Source organism: Oncorhynchus mykiss, unplaced genomic scaffold (genome assembly GCF_013265735.2).
Source record: "Oncorhynchus mykiss isolate Arlee unplaced genomic scaffold, USDA_OmykA_1.1 un_scaffold_229, whole genome shotgun sequence".
NCBI lineage: Eukaryota > Metazoa > Chordata > Actinopteri > Salmoniformes > Salmonidae > Oncorhynchus > Oncorhynchus mykiss.
In genome coordinates this window covers 137501-157289 of record NW_023493697.1, presented here as the reverse complement: position 1 = coordinate 157289, position 19789 = coordinate 137501, and the positions used below count along the sequence as shown (strand labels likewise).

General features: G+C 44.8%; 1 protein-coding gene across 1 annotated transcript in view; it reads left to right on the top strand.

The window, feature by feature from the left end:
• The window catches only part of LOC110487187 (general transcription factor 3C polypeptide 1), a 108763-nt gene that overhangs the window by 41574 nt on the left and 47400 nt on the right, over window positions 1-19789 (top strand). Inside the window, exons 18-24 of the mRNA XM_036973336.1 lie at window positions 438-535; window positions 1421-1517; window positions 11092-11269; window positions 11774-11891; window positions 12729-12861; window positions 15069-15144; window positions 19041-19789. The exon at window positions 19041-19789 is cut by the window's right edge and continues 705 nt beyond it. Of these exons, the coding sequence (XP_036829231.1) occupies window positions 438-535; window positions 1421-1517; window positions 11092-11269; window positions 11774-11891; window positions 12729-12861; window positions 15069-15144; window positions 19041-19789 (1449 nt within the window). The remainder of the gene's footprint in view (window positions 1-437; window positions 536-1420; window positions 1518-11091; window positions 11270-11773; window positions 11892-12728; window positions 12862-15068; window positions 15145-19040) is intronic.

The window sequence follows — 19789 nt, the reverse complement described above, 5'->3', positions numbered from 1 at the left end:
CTGTCTCTCTCTCTTTCTCTCTCTCTTTCTGTTTCTCTCTCTCTGTGTGTGTGTCTGTCTCTGTGTGTCTGTCTCTGTCTCTCTCTCTCTGTGTCTGTGTCTCTCTGTGTCTGTGTCTCTCTGTGTCTGTGTCTCTGTGTGTCTGTGTCTCTCTCTGTGTCTCTCTCTCTGTCTCTCTCTCTCTCTCTGTGTGTCTCTCTCTCTCTCTCTCTGTCTGTCTCTCTCTCTCTCTCTCTCTCTGTGTGTCTGTCTGTCTCTGTATGTGTGTCTGTCTCTCTGTCTCTGTGTGTCTCTCTGTCTCTGTGTCTCTCTGTCTGTGTCTCTCTGTCTGTGTCTCTCCCTGTGTCTCTGTGTGTGTCTCTCTCTGTCTCTCTCTGTCTCTCTCTCTCTCTCTCTCTCTCTCTCTGTGTCTCTGTGTCTCTGTGTCTCTCTGTTAGGTGGATGGTTTGGAGGAGTATCTGAACGACCCAGTGAAGCAGCACTACCTTATCAGGTTCCTGCCTTCTAGGATGAAGACCCAACTACTGCACAAACGGTGACACACACACTAGTTAAATATACACACACACACTAGTTAAATACCCACACATTAGTTAAATACCCACACACTAGTTAAATATACACACACACACTTGTTAAATATACACACACTAGTTATATACACACACACTAGTTAAATACCCACACACTAGTTAAATACCCACACACTAGTTAAATATACACACACTAGTTAAATATACACACACTAGTTAAATATACACACACACACACTAGTTAAATATACACACTAGTTATATACACACACACACTAGTTAAATATACACACTAGTTAAATACCCACACACACTAGTTAAATATACACACTAGTTAAATACCCACACACTAGTTAAATATACACACACACACTAGTTAAATATACACACTAGTTATATACACATACACACTAGTTATATACACACACACACTAGTTAAATACACACACACACACTAGTTAAATACACACACACACACACTAGTTAAATACACACACACACACTAGTTAAATACACACACACACACTAGTTAAATACACACACACACACTAGTTAAATACACACACACACTAGTTAAATACACACACACTAGTTAAATACACACACACTAGTTAAATATACACACACTAGTTAAATATACACACACACTAGTTAAATATACACACACACTAGTTAAATATACACACTAGTTAAATATACACACACACTAGTTAAATATACACACACACTAGTTATATACACACAAACGGTGTGACGTGATTTGTTCATTTATTTCTGTCGCCCAATTACAAACTGTCGCGTAAAGACCCTCTTTGCGTCGTCCAATCAGAAGAAGCCATAACAAGAAGTGTCGTTGATATATTTCCTGTGTCTGTCCATCATAACAGGAAGTACATCTTTAGTTTCCATGACAGCATGCAGCGTCTGATTTTCATGGGTCTGCTGCAGTTTGGCCCGGTGGAGAAGTTCCAAGACAAAGACCAGGTATCTCTTCTAGCACAAACACATCAATTACACATGTCAAGTCCACTATATGGGGTACTTCGAGCGGTCGTGGACCGGTTCCACACGGACCTTTAGGTGTGCAAAGCGCTGTGTGAACGCTGTGGGGTCCTGTGCCTTATATAATGTCAGAAAGCCTCCGTCCGTCTCGTCTCTGCTTCCACTCTCAGCGGAGCTTCCTTGAAGTGTCAGGTTTCAGAACCCAGATTTGCATAGGGAGTGATGTCACGTTTTCTGGCCTATCCAGATAAGGAATAGTGTCAGGTTTCAGAACCCAGATTTGCATAGGGAGTGATGTCACGTTTTCTGGCCTATCCAGATAAAGAATAGATTTCCTCTTGCTCTGTACCAGCCAATGGTGTGACGGCAGATGAACGGTGACCCGTCTGGCGAGTCCAACCATTATGGTCTCATCATGGTGTGATATTCTCAGACAGATTTGGAGCTTCACGACTCAAACAAAATACTAAATGATTTCCTATAATTTTTTTTAACAAGAATACGTTCTCTTAGAGAGACAAATCACGTTGTGCTTCAAGCTGAAGTTATAACGAGTCTGCACACGTCTCCAATCAAATTGTATTTGTCACCTGTACTGAATACAACAGGTGTAGACAGACCTTACAGTGAAATGCTGAATACAACAGGTGTAGACAGACCTTACAGTGAAATGCTGAATACAACAGGTGTAGACAGACCTTACAGTGAAATGCTAAATACAACAGGTGTAGTAGACCTTACAGTGAAATGCTGAATACAACAGGTGTAGACAGACCTTACAGTGAAATGCTGAATACAACAGGTGTAGTAGACCTTACAGTGAAATGCTGAATACAACAGGTGTAGTAGACCTTACAGTGAAATGCTGAATACAACAGGTGTAGTAGACCTTACAGTGAAATGCTGAATACAACAGGTGTAGTAGACCTTACAGTGAAATGCTGAATACAACAGGTGTAGTAGACCTTACAGTGAAATGCTGAATACAACAGGTGCATTTCACCTTACAGTGAAATGCTGAATACAACAGGTGTAGTAGACCTCACAGTGAAATGCTGAATACAACAGGTGTAGTAGACCTTACAGTGAAATGCTGAATACAACAGGTGTAGTAGACCTTACAGTGAAATGCTGAATACAACATGTGTAGTAGACCTTACAGTGAAATGCTGAATACAACAGGTGTAGTAGACCTTACAGTGAAATACTGAATACAACAGGTGTAGTAGACCTTACAGTGAAATGCTGAATACAACAGGTGTAGTAGACCTCACAGTGAAATGCTGAATACAACAGGTGTAGTAGACCTTACAGTGAAATGCTGAATACAACAGGTGTAGTAGACCTTACAGTGAAATGCTGAATACAACAGGTGTAGTAGACCTTACAGTGAAATACTGAATACAACAGGTGTAGTAGACCTTACAGTGAAATGCTGAATACAACATGTGTAGTAGACCTTACAGTGAAATGCTGAATACAACAGGTGTAGTAGACCTTACAGTGAAATACTGAATACAACAGGTGTAGTAGACCTTACAGTGAAATGCTGAATACAACAGGTGTAGTAGACCTTACAGTGAAATGCTGAATACAACAGGTGTAGTAGACCTTACAGTGAAATACTGAATACAACAGGTGTAGTAGACCTTACAGTGAAATGCTGAATACAACAGGTGTAGTAGACCTTACAGTGAAATGCTGAATACAACAGGTGTAGTAGAACTTAGTGAAATGCTGAATACAACAGGTGTAGTAGAACTTAGTGAAATACTGAATACAACAGGTGTAGTAGACCTTACAGTGAAATGCTGAATACAACAGGTGTAGTAGACCTTACAGTGAAATACTGAATACAACAGGTGTAGTAGACCTTACAGTGAAATGCTGAATACAACAGGTGTAGTAGACCTCACAGTGAAATGCTGAATACAACAGGTGTAGTAGACCTCACAGTGAAATGCTGAATACAACAGGTGTAGTAGACCTCACAGTGAAATGCTGAATACAACAGGTGTAGTAGACCTCACAGTGAAATGCTGAATACAACAGGTGTAGTAGACCTTACAGTGAAATGCTGAATACAACAGGTGTAGTAGACCTTACAGTGAAATGCTGAATACAACAGGTGTAGTAGACCTCACAGTGAAATGCTGAATACAACAGGTGTAGTAGACCTTACAGTGAAATGCTGAATACAACAGGTGTAGTAGACCTTACAGTGAAATGCTGAATACAACAGGTGTAGACAGACCTTACAGTGAAATGCTGAATACAACAGGTGTAGTAGACCTTACAGTGAAATGCTGAATACAACAGGTGTAGTAGACCTTACAGTGAAATGCTGAATACAACAGGTGTAGTAGACCTTACAGTGAAATGCTGAATACAACAGGTGTAGTAGACCTTACAGTGAAATGCTGAATACAACAGGTGTAGTAGACCTTACAGTGAAATGCTGAATACAACAGGTGTAGTAGACCTTACAGTGAAATGCTGAATACAACAGGTGTAGTAGACCTCACAGTGAAATGCTGAATACAACAGGTGTAGTAGACCTCACAGTGAAATGCTGAATACAACAGGTGTAGTAGACCTCACAGTGAAATGCTGAATACAACAGGTGTAGGTAGACCTCACAGTGAAATGCTGAATACAACAGGTGTAGAGACCTTACAGTGAAATGCTGAATACAACAGGTGTAGTAGACCTCACAGTGAAATGCTGAATACAACAGGTGTAGTAGACCTCACAGTGAAATGCTGAATACAACAGGTGTAGTAGACCTCACAGTGAAATGCTGAATACAACAGGTGTAGTAGACCTCACAGTGAAATGCTGAATACAACAGGTGTAGTAGACCTCACAGTGAAATGCTGAATACAACAGGTGTAGTAGACCTTACAGTGAAATGCTGAATACAACAGGTGTAGTAGACCTCACAGTGAAATGCTGAATACAACAGGTGTAGTAGACCTCACAGTGAAATGCTGAATACAACAGGTGTAGTAGACCTCACAGTGAAATGCTGAATACAACAGGTGTAGTAGACCTGACAGTGAAATGCTGAATACAACAGCAGAGGGAGGTGTTTAGTCCCAGGGTCCTTAGCTTCATGGACACTATGGTGTTGAACGCTGAGCTGTAGGTTTTTCATTATGTGGAGAAAGTCGAGGGGTGTGAATGCCGTTTTAAGGACTGTACATCGTAGCCTAGTGGTTAGAGGACATTGTTCATGTATTCTCTAACTGGGGCTACTAGGTAGCCTAGTGGTTAGAGGACATCGTTCATGTATTCTCTAACTGGGGCTACTAGGTAGCCTAGTGGTTAGAGGACATTGTTCATGTATTCTCTAACTGGGGCTACTAGGTAGCCTAGTGGTTAGAGGACATCGTTCATGTATTCTCTAACTGGGGCTACTAGGTAGCCTAGTGGTTAGAGGACATCGTTCATGTATTCTCTAACTGGGGCTACTAGGTAGCCTAGTGGTTAGAGGACATCGTTCATGTATTCTCTAACTGGGGCTACTAGGTAGTCTAGTGGTTAGAGGACATCGTTCATGTATTCTCTAACTGGGGCTACTAGGTAGCCTAGTGGTTAGAGGACATCGTTCATGTATTCTCTAACTGGGGCTACTAGGTAGCCTAGTGGTTAGAGGACATCGTTCATGTATTCTCTAACTGGGGCTACTAGGTAGCCTAGTGGTTAGAGGACATCGTTCATGTATTCTCTAACTGGGGCTACTAGGTAGCCTAGTGGTTAGAGGACATTGTTCATGTATTCTCTAACTGGGGCTACTAGGTAGCCTAGTGGTTAGAGGACATCGTTCATGTATTCTCTAACTGGGGCTACTAGGTAGCCTAGTGGTTAGAGGACATTGTTCATGTATTCTCTAACTGGGGCTACTAGGTAGCCTAGTGGTTAGAGGACATCGTTCATGTATTCTCTAACTGGGGCTACTAGGTAGCCTAGTGGTTAGAGGACATTGTTCATGTATTCTCTAACTGGGGCTACTAGGTAGCCTAGTGGTTAGAGGACATCGTTCATGTATTCTCTAACTGGGGCTACTAGGTAGCCTAGTGGTTAGAGGACATCGTTCATGTATTCTCTAACTGGGGCTACTAGGTAGCCTAGTGGTTAGAGGACATTGTTCATGTATTCTCTAACTGGGGCTACTAGGTAGCCTAGTGGTTAGAGGACATCGTTCATGTATTCTCTAACTGGGGCTACTAGGTAGCCTAGTGGTTAGAGGACATCGTTCATGTATTCTCTAACTGGGGCTACTAGGTAGTCTAGTGGTTAGAGGACATCGTTCATGTATTCTCTAACTGGGGCTACTAGGTAGCCTAGTGGTTAGAGGACATCGTTCATGTATTCTCTAACTGGGGCTACTAGGTAGCCTAGTGGTTAGAGGACATTGTTCATGTATTCTCTAACTGGGGCTACTAGGTAGCCTAGTGGTTAGAGGACATCGTTCATGTATTCTCTAACTGGGGCTACTAGGTAGCCTAGTGGTTAGAGGACATTGTTCATGTATTCTCTAACTGGGGCTACTAGGTAGCCTAGTGGTTAGAGGACATTGTTCATGTATTCTCTAACTGGGGGCTACTAGGTAGCCTAGTGGTTAGAGGACATCGTTCATGTATTCTCTAACTGGGGCTACTAGGTAGCCTAGTGGTTAGAGGACATTGTTCATGTATTCTCTAACTGGGGCTACTAGGTAGCCTAGTGGTTAGAGGACATCGTTCATGTATTCTCTAACTGGGGGCTACTAGGTAGCCTAGTGGTTAGAGGACATCGTTCATGTATTCTCTAACTGGGGCTACTAGGTAGTCTAGTGGTTAGTGGACATCGTTCATGTATTCTCTAACTGGGGCTACTAGGTAGCCTAGTGGTTAGAGGACATTGTTCATGTATTCTCTAACTGGGGCTACTAGGTAGCCTAGTGGTTAGAGGACATCGTTCATGTATTCTCTAACTGGGGCTACTAGGTAGCCTAGTGGTTAGAGGACATCGTTCATGTATTCTCTAACTGGGGCTACTAGGTAGCCTAGTGGTTAGAGGACATTGTTCATGTATTCTCTAACTGGGGCTACTAGGTAGCCTAGTGGTTAGAGGACATCGTTCATGTATTCTCTAACTGGGGCTACTAGGTAGCCTAGTGGTTAGAGGACATTGTTCATGTATTCTCTAACTGGGGCTACTAGGTAGCCTAGTGGTTAGAGGACATTGTTCATGTATTCTCTAACTGGGGGCTACTAGGTAGCCTAGTGGTTAGAGGACATCGTTCATGTATTCTCTAACTGGGGCTACTAGGTAGCCTAGTGGTTAGAGGACATTGTTCATGTATTCTCTAACTGGGGCTACTAGGTAGCCTAGTGGTTAGAGGACATCGTTCATGTATTCTCTAACTGGGGGCTACTAGGTAGCCTAGTGGTTAGAGGACATTGTTCATGTATTCTCTAACTGGGGCTACTAGGTAGCCTAGTGGTTAGAGGACATTGTTCATGTATTCTCTAACTGGGGGCTACTAGGTAGCCTAGTGGTTAGAGGACATTGTTCATGTATTCTCTAACTGGGGCTACTAGGTAGCCTAGTGGTTAGAGGACATCGTTCATGTATTCTCTAACTGGGGCTACTAGGTAGCCTAGTGGTTAGAGGACATTGTTCATGTATTCTCTAACTGGGGCTACTAGGTAGCCTAGTGGTTAGAGGACATTGTTCATGTATTCTCTAACTGGGGGCTACTAGGTAGCCTAGTGGTTAGAGGACATCGTTCATGTATTCTCTAACTGGGGCTACTAGGTAGCCTAGTGGTTAGAGGACATTGTTCATGTATTCTCTAACTGGGGCTACTAGGTAGCCTAGTGGTTAGAGGACATCGTTCATGTATTCTCTAACTGGGGGCTACTAGGTAGCCTAGTGGTTAGAGGACATCGTTCATGTATTCTCTAACTGGGGCTACTAGGTAGTCTAGTGGTTAGTGGACATCGTTCATGTATTCTCTAACTGGGGCTACTAGGTAGCCTAGTGGTTAGAGGACATTGTTCATGTATTCTCTAACTGGGGCTACTAGGTAGCCTAGTGGTTAGAGGACATCGTTCATGTATTCTCTAACTGGGGCTACTAGGTAGCCTAGTGGTTAGAGGACATCGTTCATGTATTCTCTAACTGGGGCTACTAGGTAGTCTAGTGGTTAGAGGACATCGTTCATGTATTCTCTAACTGGGGCTACTAGGTAGCCTAGTGGTTAGAGGACATCGTTCATGTATTCTCTAACTGGGGCTACTAGGTAGCCTAGTGGTTAGAGGACATTGTTCATGTATTCTCTAACTGGGGCTACTAGGTAGCCTAGTGGTTAGAGGACATCGTTCATGTATTCTCTAACTGGGGCTACTAGGTAGCCTAGTGGTTAGAGGACATTGTTCATGTATTCTCTAACTGGGGCTACTAGGTAGCCTAGTGGTTAGAGGACATTGTTCATGTATTCTCTAACTGGGGGCTACTAGGTAGCCTAGTGGTTAGAGGACATCGTTCATGTATTCTCTAACTGGGGCTACTAGGTAGCCTAGTGGTTAGAGGACATTGTTCATGTATTCTCTAACTGGGGCTACTAGGTAGCCTAGTGGTTAGAGGACATCGTTCATGTATTCTCTAACTGGGGGCTACTAGGTAGCCTAGTGGTTAGAGGACATCGTTCATGTATTCTCTAACTGGGGCTACTAGGTAGCCTAGTGGTTAGAGGACATCGTTCATGTATTCTCTAACTGGGGCTACTAGGTAGTCTAGTGGTTAGAGGACATCGTTCATGTATTCTCTAACTGGGGCTACTAGGTAGCCTAGTGGTTAGAGGACATCGTTCATGTATTCTCTAACTGGGGCTACTAGGTAGCCTAGTGGTTAGAGGACATCGTTCATGTATTCTCTAACTGGGGCTACTAGGTAGCCTAGTGGTTAGAGGACATCGTTCATGTATTCTCTAACTGGGGCTACTAGGTAGCCTAGTGGTTAGAGGACATTGTTCATGTATTCTCTAACTGGGGCTACTAGGTAGCCTAGTGGTTAGAGGACATCGTTCATGTATTCTCTAACTGGGGCTACTAGGTAGCCTAGTGGTTAGAGGACATTGTTCATGTATTCTCTAACTGGGGCTACTAGGTAGCCTAGTGGTTAGAGGACATCGTTCATGTATTCTCTAACTGGGGCTACTAGGTAGCCTAGTGGTTAGAGGACATTGTTCATGTATTCTCTAACTGGGGCTACTAGGTAGCCTAGTGGTTAGAGGACATCGTTCATGTATTCTCTAACTGGGGCTACTAGGTAGCCTAGTGGTTAGAGGACATCGTTCATGTATTCTCTAACTGGGGCTACTAGGTAGCCTAGTGGTTAGAGGACATCGTTCATGTATTCTCTAACTGGGGCTACTAGGTAGCCTAGTGGTTAGAGGACATCGTTCATGTATTCTCTAACTGGGGCTACTAGGTAGCCTAGTGGTTAGAGGACATCGTTCATGTATTCTCTAACTGGGGCTACTAGGTAGTCTAGTGGTTAGAGGACATCGTTCATGTATTCTCTAACTGGGGCTACTAGGTAGCCTAGTGGTTAGAGGACATCGTTCATGTATTCTCTAACTGGGGCTACTAGGTAGCCTAGTGGTTAGAGGACATTGTTCATGTATTCTCTAACTGGGGCTACTAGGTAGCCTAGTGGTTAGAGGACATCGTTCATGTATTCTCTAACTGGGGCTACTAGGTAGCCTAGTGGTTAGAGGACATTGTTCATGTATTCTCTAACTGGGGCTACTAGGTAGCCTAGTGGTTAGAGGACATTGTTCATGTATTCTCTAACTGGGGGCTACTAGGTAGCCTAGTGGTTAGAGGACATCGTTCATGTATTCTCTAACTGGGGCTACTAGGTAGCCTAGTGGTTAGAGGACATTGTTCATGTATTCTCTAACTGGGGCTACTAGGTAGCCTAGTGGTTAGAGGACATCGTTCATGTATTCTCTAACTGGGGGCTACTAGGTAGCCTAGTGGTTAGAGGACATCGTTCATGTATTCTCTAACTGGGGCTACTAGGTAGTCTAGTGGTTAGTGGACATCGTTCATGTATTCTCTAACTGGGGCTACTAGGTAGCCTAGTGGTTAGAGGACATTGTTCATGTATTCTCTAACTGGGGCTACTAGGTAGCCTAGTGGTTAGAGGACATCGTTCATGTATTCTCTAACTGGGGCTACTAGGTAGCCTAGTGGTTAGAGGACATCGTTCATGTATTCTCTAACTGGGGCTACTAGGTAGTCTAGTGGTTAGAGGACATCGTTCATGTATTCTCTAACTGGGGCTACTAGGTAGCCTAGTGGTTAGAGGACATCGTTCATGTATTCTCTAACTGGGGCTACTAGGTAGCCTAGTGGTTAGAGGACATTGTTCATGTATTCTCTAACTGGGGCTACTAGGTAGCCTAGTGGTTAGAGGACATCGTTCATGTATTCTCTAACTGGGGCTACTAGGTAGCCTAGTGGTTAGAGGACATTGTTCATGTATTCTCTAACTGGGGCTACTAGGTAGCCTAGTGGTTAGAGGACATTGTTCATGTATTCTCTAACTGGGGGCTACTAGGTAGCCTAGTGGTTAGAGGACATCGTTCATGTATTCTCTAACTGGGGCTACTAGGTAGCCTAGTGGTTAGAGGACATTGTTCATGTATTCTCTAACTGGGGCTACTAGGTAGCCTAGTGGTTAGAGGACATCGTTCATGTATTCTCTAACTGGGGGCTACTAGGTAGCCTAGTGGTTAGAGGACATCGTTCATGTATTCTCTAACTGGGGCTACTAGGTAGTCTAGTGGTTAGTGGACATCGTTCATGTATTCTCTAACTGGGGCTACTAGGTAGCCTAGTGGTTAGAGGACATTGTTCATGTATTCTCTAACTGGGGCTACTAGGTAGCCTAGTGGTTAGAGGACATCGTTCATGTATTCTCTAACTGGGGCTACTAGGTAGCCTAGTGGTTAGAGGACATCGTTCATGTATTCTCTAACTGGGGCTACTAGGTAGCCTAGTGGTTAGAGGACATTGTTCATGTATTCTCTAACTGGGGCTACTAGGTAGCCTAGTGGTTAGAGGACATTGTTCATGTATTCTCTAACTGGGGCTACTAGGTAGCCTAGTGGTTAGAGGACATTGTTCATGTATTCTTTAACTATTTGATTTTGACAAGGTGTTGGGCTAATTAGCTGTCTCTATTTACAATGTGCTTCTGTCTCTGTCTGTGTGTCTCTGTCTCCTCCTTTCTGTCTCTCTCCTCCCTCTCTCTCCTCCCTCTCTCCTCTCTCTTCCCTCTCTCTCCTCCCTCTCTCCTCTCTCCTCCTCTCTCTCACCTCTCTCTCACCTCTCTCCCCCTCCCCTCTCTCTCCCCTCTCTCCCCTCCCCTCCACTCCCCCTCCCCTCCGCCCTCCCCTCTCTCTCTCACTCCCCCTCCCCTCCCCTCTCTCCTCTCTCTCCACTCCCCCTCCACTCCCCCTCCCCTCCCCCCTCCCTCCCCCTCCCCTCTCTAGGTGTACCTGTATGTGAAGCGTAACTGTATGATAGTAGACACTACTATGTGTGAGCCCCACTATAACCTGGTGTTGGAGACGAGGGTGTTTGAGAGACGCAGATACACCCTGAACACCCTGACAGACGTAGATAACTACTGGTTTGACCTGATGTGTGTCTGCCTCAACACACCACTTGGTAGGCCCCCCCCACACACACACACACACACACATATGCAAAAACTATCACTATCGACGATCTGCCTGCATGCACAGGCTACTCACTCCATCTTGCCCTCCTCTTTCTCCTTCTTTCACTCCGTATTGACCTCCTTCTCTCTCCCCTTCTCTCCTTTCACTCCGTCTCTCTCCATTTCTCTCTCGCTCCCTCTCCTTCTCTCTCCATTTCTCTCTCCCTCTCTCTCCATCTCTCCATTTCTCTCTCCCTCTCCATTTCTCTCTCCCTCTCTCTCCATTTCTCTCTCGCTCTCACTCCATCTCTCTCCATTTCTCTCTCTCCATTTCTCTCTCTCCATTTCTCTCCATCTCTCCATCTCTCCATTTCTCTCCATCTCTCCATCTCTCCATTTCTCTCTCCCTCTCTCTCCATCTCTCTCCATTTGTATCTTGCTCTCCATTTCTTTCTCCATCTCTCCATCCCTCTCCCTCTCTCTCTCCCCCTCTCTCCCTCTTTCTCTCCCAGGCGTGATCAGGAAGGAGCGTCCGAAGAGCAGCTCTGCCTCCAAATCCCAGGAGGGGCCAGTCGGGGTTCCCGTGGATACAGACCGCCACAAGTTCCGTCACCTGGATCACATGCTCAAGTAAGGAGAGAGACCTGTAACGTGTGTGTGTGTGTGTGTAACCTGTGTGTGTAACCTGTGTGTGCAACATGTGTGTGTGTGTGTAACCTGTGTGTGTGTGTGTGTGTAACCTGTGTGTGTGTGTGTGTGTAACCTGTGTGTGTGTGTGTGTGTGTGTAACCTGTGTGTGTGTGTGTGTGTGTAACCTGTGTGTGTGTGTGTGTAACCTGTGTGTGTGTGTGTGTAACCTGTGTGTGTGTGTGTGTAACCTGTGTGTGTGTGTGTGTGTGTAACCTGTGTGTGTGTGTGTAACCTGTGTGTGTGTGTGTGTGTGTAACCTGTGTGTGTGTGTGTGTGTAACCTGTGTGTGTGTGTGTGTGTAACCTGTGTGTGTGTGTGTAACCTGTGTGTGTGTGTGACCTGTGTGTGTGTGTGTAACCTGTGTGTGTGTGTGTGTGTAACCTGTGTGTGTGTGTGTAACCTGTGTGTGTGTGTGTGTGTGTGTGTGTAACCTGTGTGTGTGTGTGTGTGTAACCTGTGTGTGTGTGTGTAACCTGTGTGTGTGTGTGTAACCTGTGTGTGTGTGTGTGTGTAACCTGTGTGTAACCTGTGTGTAACCTGTGTGTGTAACCTGTGTGTGTGTGTAACCTGTCTGTGTGTGTGTGTGTGTGTGTGTAACCCGTGTGTGTAACCTGTGTGTGTGTGTGTGTGTGTGTGTGTGTAACCTGTGTGTGTGTGTAACCTGTGTGTGTGTGTAACCTGTGTGTGTGTGTGTGTGGGCAACCTGTGTGTGTGGGGGTAACCTGTGTGTGTGTGTGTGTGTGTGTGTGTGTGTGTAACCTGTGTGTGTGTGTGTAGGGGCAGCAGGGAGGTGTGTTACACAGCAGTAATACCAGGGGACGGTAAAGGAGCAGGAGGTCTGGACTCTGAGTTCTTCGGACACCTCAAACGCAACTGGATTTGGACCTGTCATCTGATGAGAACCAAGAGGGTAAATCACACACACACACACACACACACACTAAAACACACACACACACACTAAAACACACACACACACACTAAAACACACTCACACACACACTAAAACACACACTAAAACACTCACACACCCACACTAAAACCCACATCCACACTAAAACACACATTCACACAAATAAATCATTATTGTGATGTTGTCTATAGAAATATAAATAATCTCAACTTTCAGTGCTCTAGAACTGTAAGCCTTTCAGTACTCTAGAACTGTAAACCTTTCAGTGCTCTAGAATTGTAAGCCTTTCAGTGCTCTAGAACTGTAAGCCTTTCAGTACTCTAGAACTGTAAGCCTTTCAGTGCTCTAGAACTGTAAGCCTTTCAGTACTCTAGAACTGTAAGCCTTTCAGTGCTCTAGAACTGTAAGCCTTTCAGTGCTCTAGAACTGTAAGCCTTTCAGTGCTCTAGAATAGTAAGCCTTTCAGTGCTCTAGAACTGTAAGCCTTTCAGTGCTCTAGAACTGTGAGCCTTTCAGTGCTCTAGAACTGTAAGCCTTTCAGTGCTCTAGAACTGTAAGCCTTTCAGTGCTCTAGAACTGTAAGCCTTTCAGTGCTCTAGAACTGTAAGCCTTTCCAGTGCTCTAGAACTGTAAACCTTTCCAGTGCTCTAGAATTGTAAGCCTTTCAGTGCTCTAGAACTGTAAGCCTTTCAGTGCTCTAGAACTGTAAGCCTTTCCAGTGCTCTAGAACTGTAAGCCTTTCAGTGCTCTATAACTGTAAACCTTTCCAGTGCTCTAGAACTGTAAGCCTTTCAGTGCTCTAGAACTGTAAGCCTTTCCAGTGCTCTAGAACTGTAAACCTTTCCAGTGCTCTAGAATTGTAAGCCTTTCAGTGCTCTAGAACTGTAAGCCTTTCAGTGCTCTAGAACTGTAAGCCTTTCCAGTGCTCTAGAACTGTAAGCCTTTCAGTGCTCTATAACTGTAAACCTTTCCAGTGCTCTAGAACTGTAAGCCTTTCAGTACTCTAGAACTGTAAGCCTTTCAGTGCTCTAGAACTGTAAGCCTTTCAGTGCTCTAGAACTGTAAGCCTTTCCAGTGCTCTAGAACTGTAAGCCTTTCAGTGCTCTAGAACTGTAAGCCTTTCAGTGCTCTAGAACTGTAAGCCTTTCCAGTGCTCTAGAACTGTAAGCCTTTCAGTGCTCTATAACTGTAAACCTTTCCAGTGCTCTAGAACTGTAAGCCTTTCAGTGCTCTAGAACTGTAAGCCTTTCCAGTGCTCTAGAACTGTAAACCTTTCCAGTGCTCTAGAATGGTAAGCCTTTCAGTGCTCTAGAACTGTAAGCCTTTCAGTGCTCTAGAACTGTAAGCCTTTCCAGTGCTCTAGAACTGTAAGCCTTTCAGTGCTCTATAACTGTAAACCTTTCCAGTGCTCTAGAATTGTAAGCCTTTCAGTACTCTAGAACTGTAAGCCTTTCAGTACTCTAGAATTGTAAGCCTTTCAGTGCTCTAGAACTGTAAGCCTTTCAGTGCTCTAGAACTGTAAGCCTTTCAGTGCTCTAGAATTGTAAGCCTTTCAGTGCTCTAGAACTGTAAGCCTTTCAGTGCTCTAGAACTGTAAGCCTTTCAGTGCTCTAGAACTGTAAGCCTTTCAGTGCTCTAGAACTGTAAGCCTTTCAGTGCTCTAGAACTGTAAGCCTTTCAGTGCTCTAGAACTGTAAGCCTTTCCAGTGCTCTAGAACTGTAAACCTTTCCAGTGCTCTAGAATTGTAAGCCTTTCAGTGCTCTAGAACTGTAAGCCTTTCAGTGCTCTAGAACTGTAAGCCTTTCCAGTGCTCTAGAACTGTAAGCCTTTCAGTGCTCTATAACTGTAAACCTTTCCAGTGCTCTAGAACTGTAAGCCTTTCAGTACTCTAGAACTGTAAGCCTTTCCAGTGCTCTAGAACTGTAAACCTTTCCAGTGCTCTAGAATTGTAAGCCTTTCAGTGCTCTAGAACTGTAAGCCTTTCAGTGCTCTAGAACTGTAAGCCTTTCAGTACTCTAGAACTGTAAGCCTTTCAGTGCTCTAGAACTGTAAGCCTTTCAGTGCTCTAGAACTGTAAGCCTTTCCAGTGCTCTAGAACTGTAAGCCTTTCAGTGCTCTAGAACTGTAAGCCTTTCCAGTGCTCTAGAATTGTAAGCCTTTCCAGTGCTCTAGAACTGTAAGTGGTGAATATATTGTGTTCTAGAGCAACAACCAGTACGAGTCCAGTAACACCGTGAGACTGAATAGTCTACTGACCAAACATGTGACCATGGATAGAGGTGAGTTACACACTCCTGTCTGTGTTTTCACATCTATACACGCTCACCGGTCAGTTTATTAGGTACACCGCCCCATTCACCTAAATGGATCGCTCCTATCGACCTTCATTCACATGGCCGTGGCTTGTGATATAAAGCAGGCAGACAGGCATCAAGGCATTCAGTTACTGTTTGATTGACGGTGTGGATGGGCAAAATAAGTGACCTAAGCGACTATGAGCGTGGTGTGATCGTCAGTGCCAGGCGCTCCAGATCCAGTACATCAGAAAAGTCTGCCCTCCTGGGCTTTTCACACACGACAGTGTCTAGGGTTTACTGAGAATGGTGTGACAAACAGAACAACATCCAGTCAGCGGCAGTCCTGTGAGAGAAAACAGCTCTCTGATGAGAGGTGGAAGGAGAATGACAAGAATCGGGCCGGGCGCAGTGCGCGCTAAAAAGGTGAGCTCTACCATCAGTCCCGTGTCATGCCAACAGTAAAGCATCCTGAGACCATTCATGTGTGGGGTTGCTTCTCAGCCAAGGGAGTGGGCTCACTCACAATGTTGCCTAAGAACACAGCCATGAATAAAGAATGGTACCAACACATCCTCCGAGAGCAACTTCTCCCAACCATCCAGGAACAGTTTGGTGACGAACAATGCCTTTTCCAGCATGATGGAGCACCTTGCCATAAGGCAAAAGTGATAACCAAGTGGCTCGGGGAACAAAACATCAATATTTTGGGTCCATGGCCAAGAAACTCCCCAGACCTTAATCCCATTGAGAACTTCTGGTCAATCATCAAGAGGCGGGTGGACAAACAAAAACCCACAAATTCTGACAAACCCCAAGCATTGATTATGCAAAAATGGGCTGCCGTCAGTCAGGATGTGGCCCAGAAGTTAATTGACAGCATGCGAGGGCAGATTGCAGAGGTCTTGACAAAGAAGGGTCAACACTGCAAATATTGACTCTTTGCATCAACTTCATGTAATTGTCAATAAAATCCTTTGACACTTATGAAATGCTTGAAATTATACTTCAGTATCCATAGTAACATCTGACTAAAATATCTAAAGACACTGAAGCAGTAAACTTTGTGGTAATTAATATTTGTGTCATTCTCAGAACTTTTGGCCACGACTGTATGTTGTTGTGTGGTCTGTGAGAGCCAGAAATCTTGCTTGTTTGTAGGTGACCAAATACTTATTTTCCACCATAATTTGCAAATAAATTCATTAAAAATACTACAATTTTTTTTCTTCTCATTTTGCCTGTCATAGATGAAGTGTACCTATGATGAAAATTACAGGCCTCTCTCATCTTTTTAAGTGGGAGAACTTGCACGATTGGTGGCTGACTAAATACTTTTTTGCCCCACTGTACATGTTGATGTGGAGGGGATGTTGTTGTGTGGATGGGATGTTGTTGTGTGGATGTGTAGGGTATATGTTGATGTGTAGGGGATGTTGTTGTGTGGATGTGTAGGGTATGTTGATGTGGAGGGGATGTTGTTGTGTGGATGTGTAGGGTATATGTTGATGTGGAGGGGATGTTGTTGTGTGGATGTGTAGGGTATATGTTGATGTGGAGGGGATGTTGTTGTGTGGATGTGTAGGGTATATGTTGATGTGTAGGGGATGTTGTTGTGTGGATGTGTAGGGTATATGTTGATGTGGAGGGGATGTTGTTGTGTGGATGTGTAGGGTATGTTGATGTGGAGGGGATGTTGTTGTGTGGATGTGTAGGGTATGTTGATGCGGAGGGGATGTTGTTGTGTGGATGTGTAGGGTATGTTGATGTGGAGGGGATGTTGTTGTGTGGATGTGTAGGGTATATGTTGATGTGTAGGGGATGTTGTTGTGTGGATGTGTAGGGTATATGTTGATGTGGAGGGGATGTTGTTGTGTGGATGTGTAGGGTATGTTGATGTGGAGGGGATGTTGTTGTGTGGATGTGTAGGGTATATGTTGATGTGTAGGGGATGTTGTTGTGTGGATGTGTAGGGTATATGTTGATGTGTAGGGTATGTTGATGTGTAGGGGATGTTGTTGATGTGGAGGGGATGTTGTTGTGTGGATGTGTAGGGTATGTTGATGTGGAGGGGATGTTGTTGTGTGGATGTGTAGGGTATGTTGCTGTGGAGGGGATGTTGTTGTGTGGATGTGTAGGGTATGTTGATGTGGAGGGGATGTTGTTGTGTGGATGTGTAGGGTATGTTGATGTGGAGGGTATGTTGATGTGTAGGGTATGTTGATGCGGAGGGGATGTTGATGTGTAGGGTATATGTTGATGTGGAGGGGATGTTGTTGTGTGGATGTGTAGGGTATGTTGATGTGGAGGGGATGTTGTTGTGTGGATGTGTAGGGTATGTTGATGTGGAGGGTATGTTGATGTGTAGGGTATGTTGATGCGGAGGGGATGTTGTTGTGTGGATGTGTAGGGTATGTTGATGTGGAGGGGATGTTGTTGTGTGGATGTGTAGGGTATGTGTTGATGTGTAGGGGATGTTGTTGTGTGGATGTGTAGGGTATATGTTGATGTGGAGGAGATGTTGTTGTGTGGATGTGTAGGGTATGTTGATGTGGAGGGGATGTTGTTGTGTGGATGTGTAGGGTATATGTTGATGTGGAGGGTATGTTGTTGTGTGGATGTGTAGGGTATGTTGATGCGGAGGGGATGTTGTTGTGTGGATGTGTAGGGTATGTTGATGTGGAGGGGATGTTGTTGTGTGGATGTGTAGGGTATGTTGATGTGTAGGGGATGTTGTGTGGATGTGTAGGGTATATGTTGATGTGGAGGGGATGTTGTTGTGTGGATGTGTAGGGTATATGTTGATGTGGAGGGGATGTTGTTGTGTGGATGTGTAGGGTATGTTGATGCGGAGGGGATGTTGTTGTGTGGATGTGTAGGGTATGTTGATGTGGAGGGGATGTTGTTGTGTGGATGTGTAGGGTATATGTTGATGTGGAGGGGATGTTGTTGTGTGGATGTGTAGGGTATGTTGATGTGGAGGAGATGTTGTTGTGTGGATGTGTATGGTATGTTGATGTGGAGGGGATGTTGTTGTGTGGATGTGTAGGGTATGTTGATGTGGAGGGGATGTTGTTGTGTGGATGTGTAGGGTATATGTTGATGTGGAGGGGATGTTGTTGTGTGGATGTGTAGGGTATGTTGATGTGGAGGAGATGTTGTTGTGTGGATGTGTAGGGTATATGTTGATGTGGAGGGGATGTTGTTGTGTGGATGTGTAGGGTATGTTGATGTGGAGGAGATGTTGTTGTGTGGATGTGTAGGGTATGTTGATGTGGAGGGGATGTTGTTGTGTGGATGTGTAGGGTATGTGTTGATGTGGAGGGGATGTTGATGTGGAGGAGATGTTGTTGTGTGGATGTGTAGGGTATGTTGATGTGGAGGGGATGTTGTTGTGTGGATGTGTAGGGTATGTTGATGTGGAGGAGATGTTGTTGTGTGGATGTGTAGGGTATATGTTGATGTGGAGGGGATGTTGTTGTGTGGATGTGTAGGGTATGTTGATGCGGAGGGGATGTTGTTGTGTGGATGTGTAGGGTATATGTTGATGTGGAGGGGATGTTGTTGTGTGGATGTGTAGGGTATGTTGATGCGGAGGGGATGTTGTTGTGTGGATGTGTAGGGTATGTTGATGCGGAGGGGATGTTGATGCGGAGGGGATGTTGTTGTGTGGAGGGGATGTTGTTGTGTGGATGGGATGTTGAGACCAGCTTGGCTTGGGTAGGCAAGGATGTCTTCACTAGTATTCCACTATGTAGAAAACAGTAAAAATAAAGAAAAACCCTTGAATTAGAAGTTGTGTCCAAACTTTTAACTGGTACTGTGTGTGTGTGTGTGTGTGTGTGTGTGTGTGTGTGTGTGTATCTCTGTGTCCCCTGAAGGCCCCAAGTTCCCCGGGCCCCAGTCCTCTAAGCAGAGGGTCCCAGCAGGGTTGAGGTTGGAGGAGGTCCACATCTCCACTGAGCCGTCCAGTAGGAACCGGCTGGTTAAAGGAGGGAAGAAGCAGAAGAGGAAGAGAACCATTAAACTGAAAAAACAGGCCAAAACACCACAGAAGAAGAAGAAAGGTGGGTCCAGACACACAGGTCAAAACACCACAGAAGAAGAAGAAAGGTGGGTCCAGACACACAGGTCAAAACACCACAGAAGAAGAAGAAAGGTGGGTCCAGACACACAGGTCAAAACACCACAGAAGAAGAAGAAAGGTGGGTCCAGACACACAGGTCAAAACACCACAGAAGAAGAAAGGTGGGTCCAGACACACTGGTCAAAACACCACAGAAGAAGAAGAAAGGTGGGTCCAGACACACAGGTCAAAACACCACAGAAGAAGAAAGGTGGGTCCAGACACACAGGTCAAAACACCACAGAAGAAGAAAGGTGGGTCCAGACACACCAGGTCAAAACACCACAGAAGAAGAAGAAAGGTGGGTCCAGACACACAGGTCAAAACACCACAGAAGAAGAAAGGTGGGTCCAGACACACAGGTCAAAACACCACAGAAGAAGAAGAAAGGTGGGTCCAGACACACAGGTCAAAACACCACAGAAGAAGAAAGGTGGGTCCAGACACACCAGGCCAAAACACCACAGAAGAAGAAGAAAGGTGGGTCCAGACACACAGGCCAAA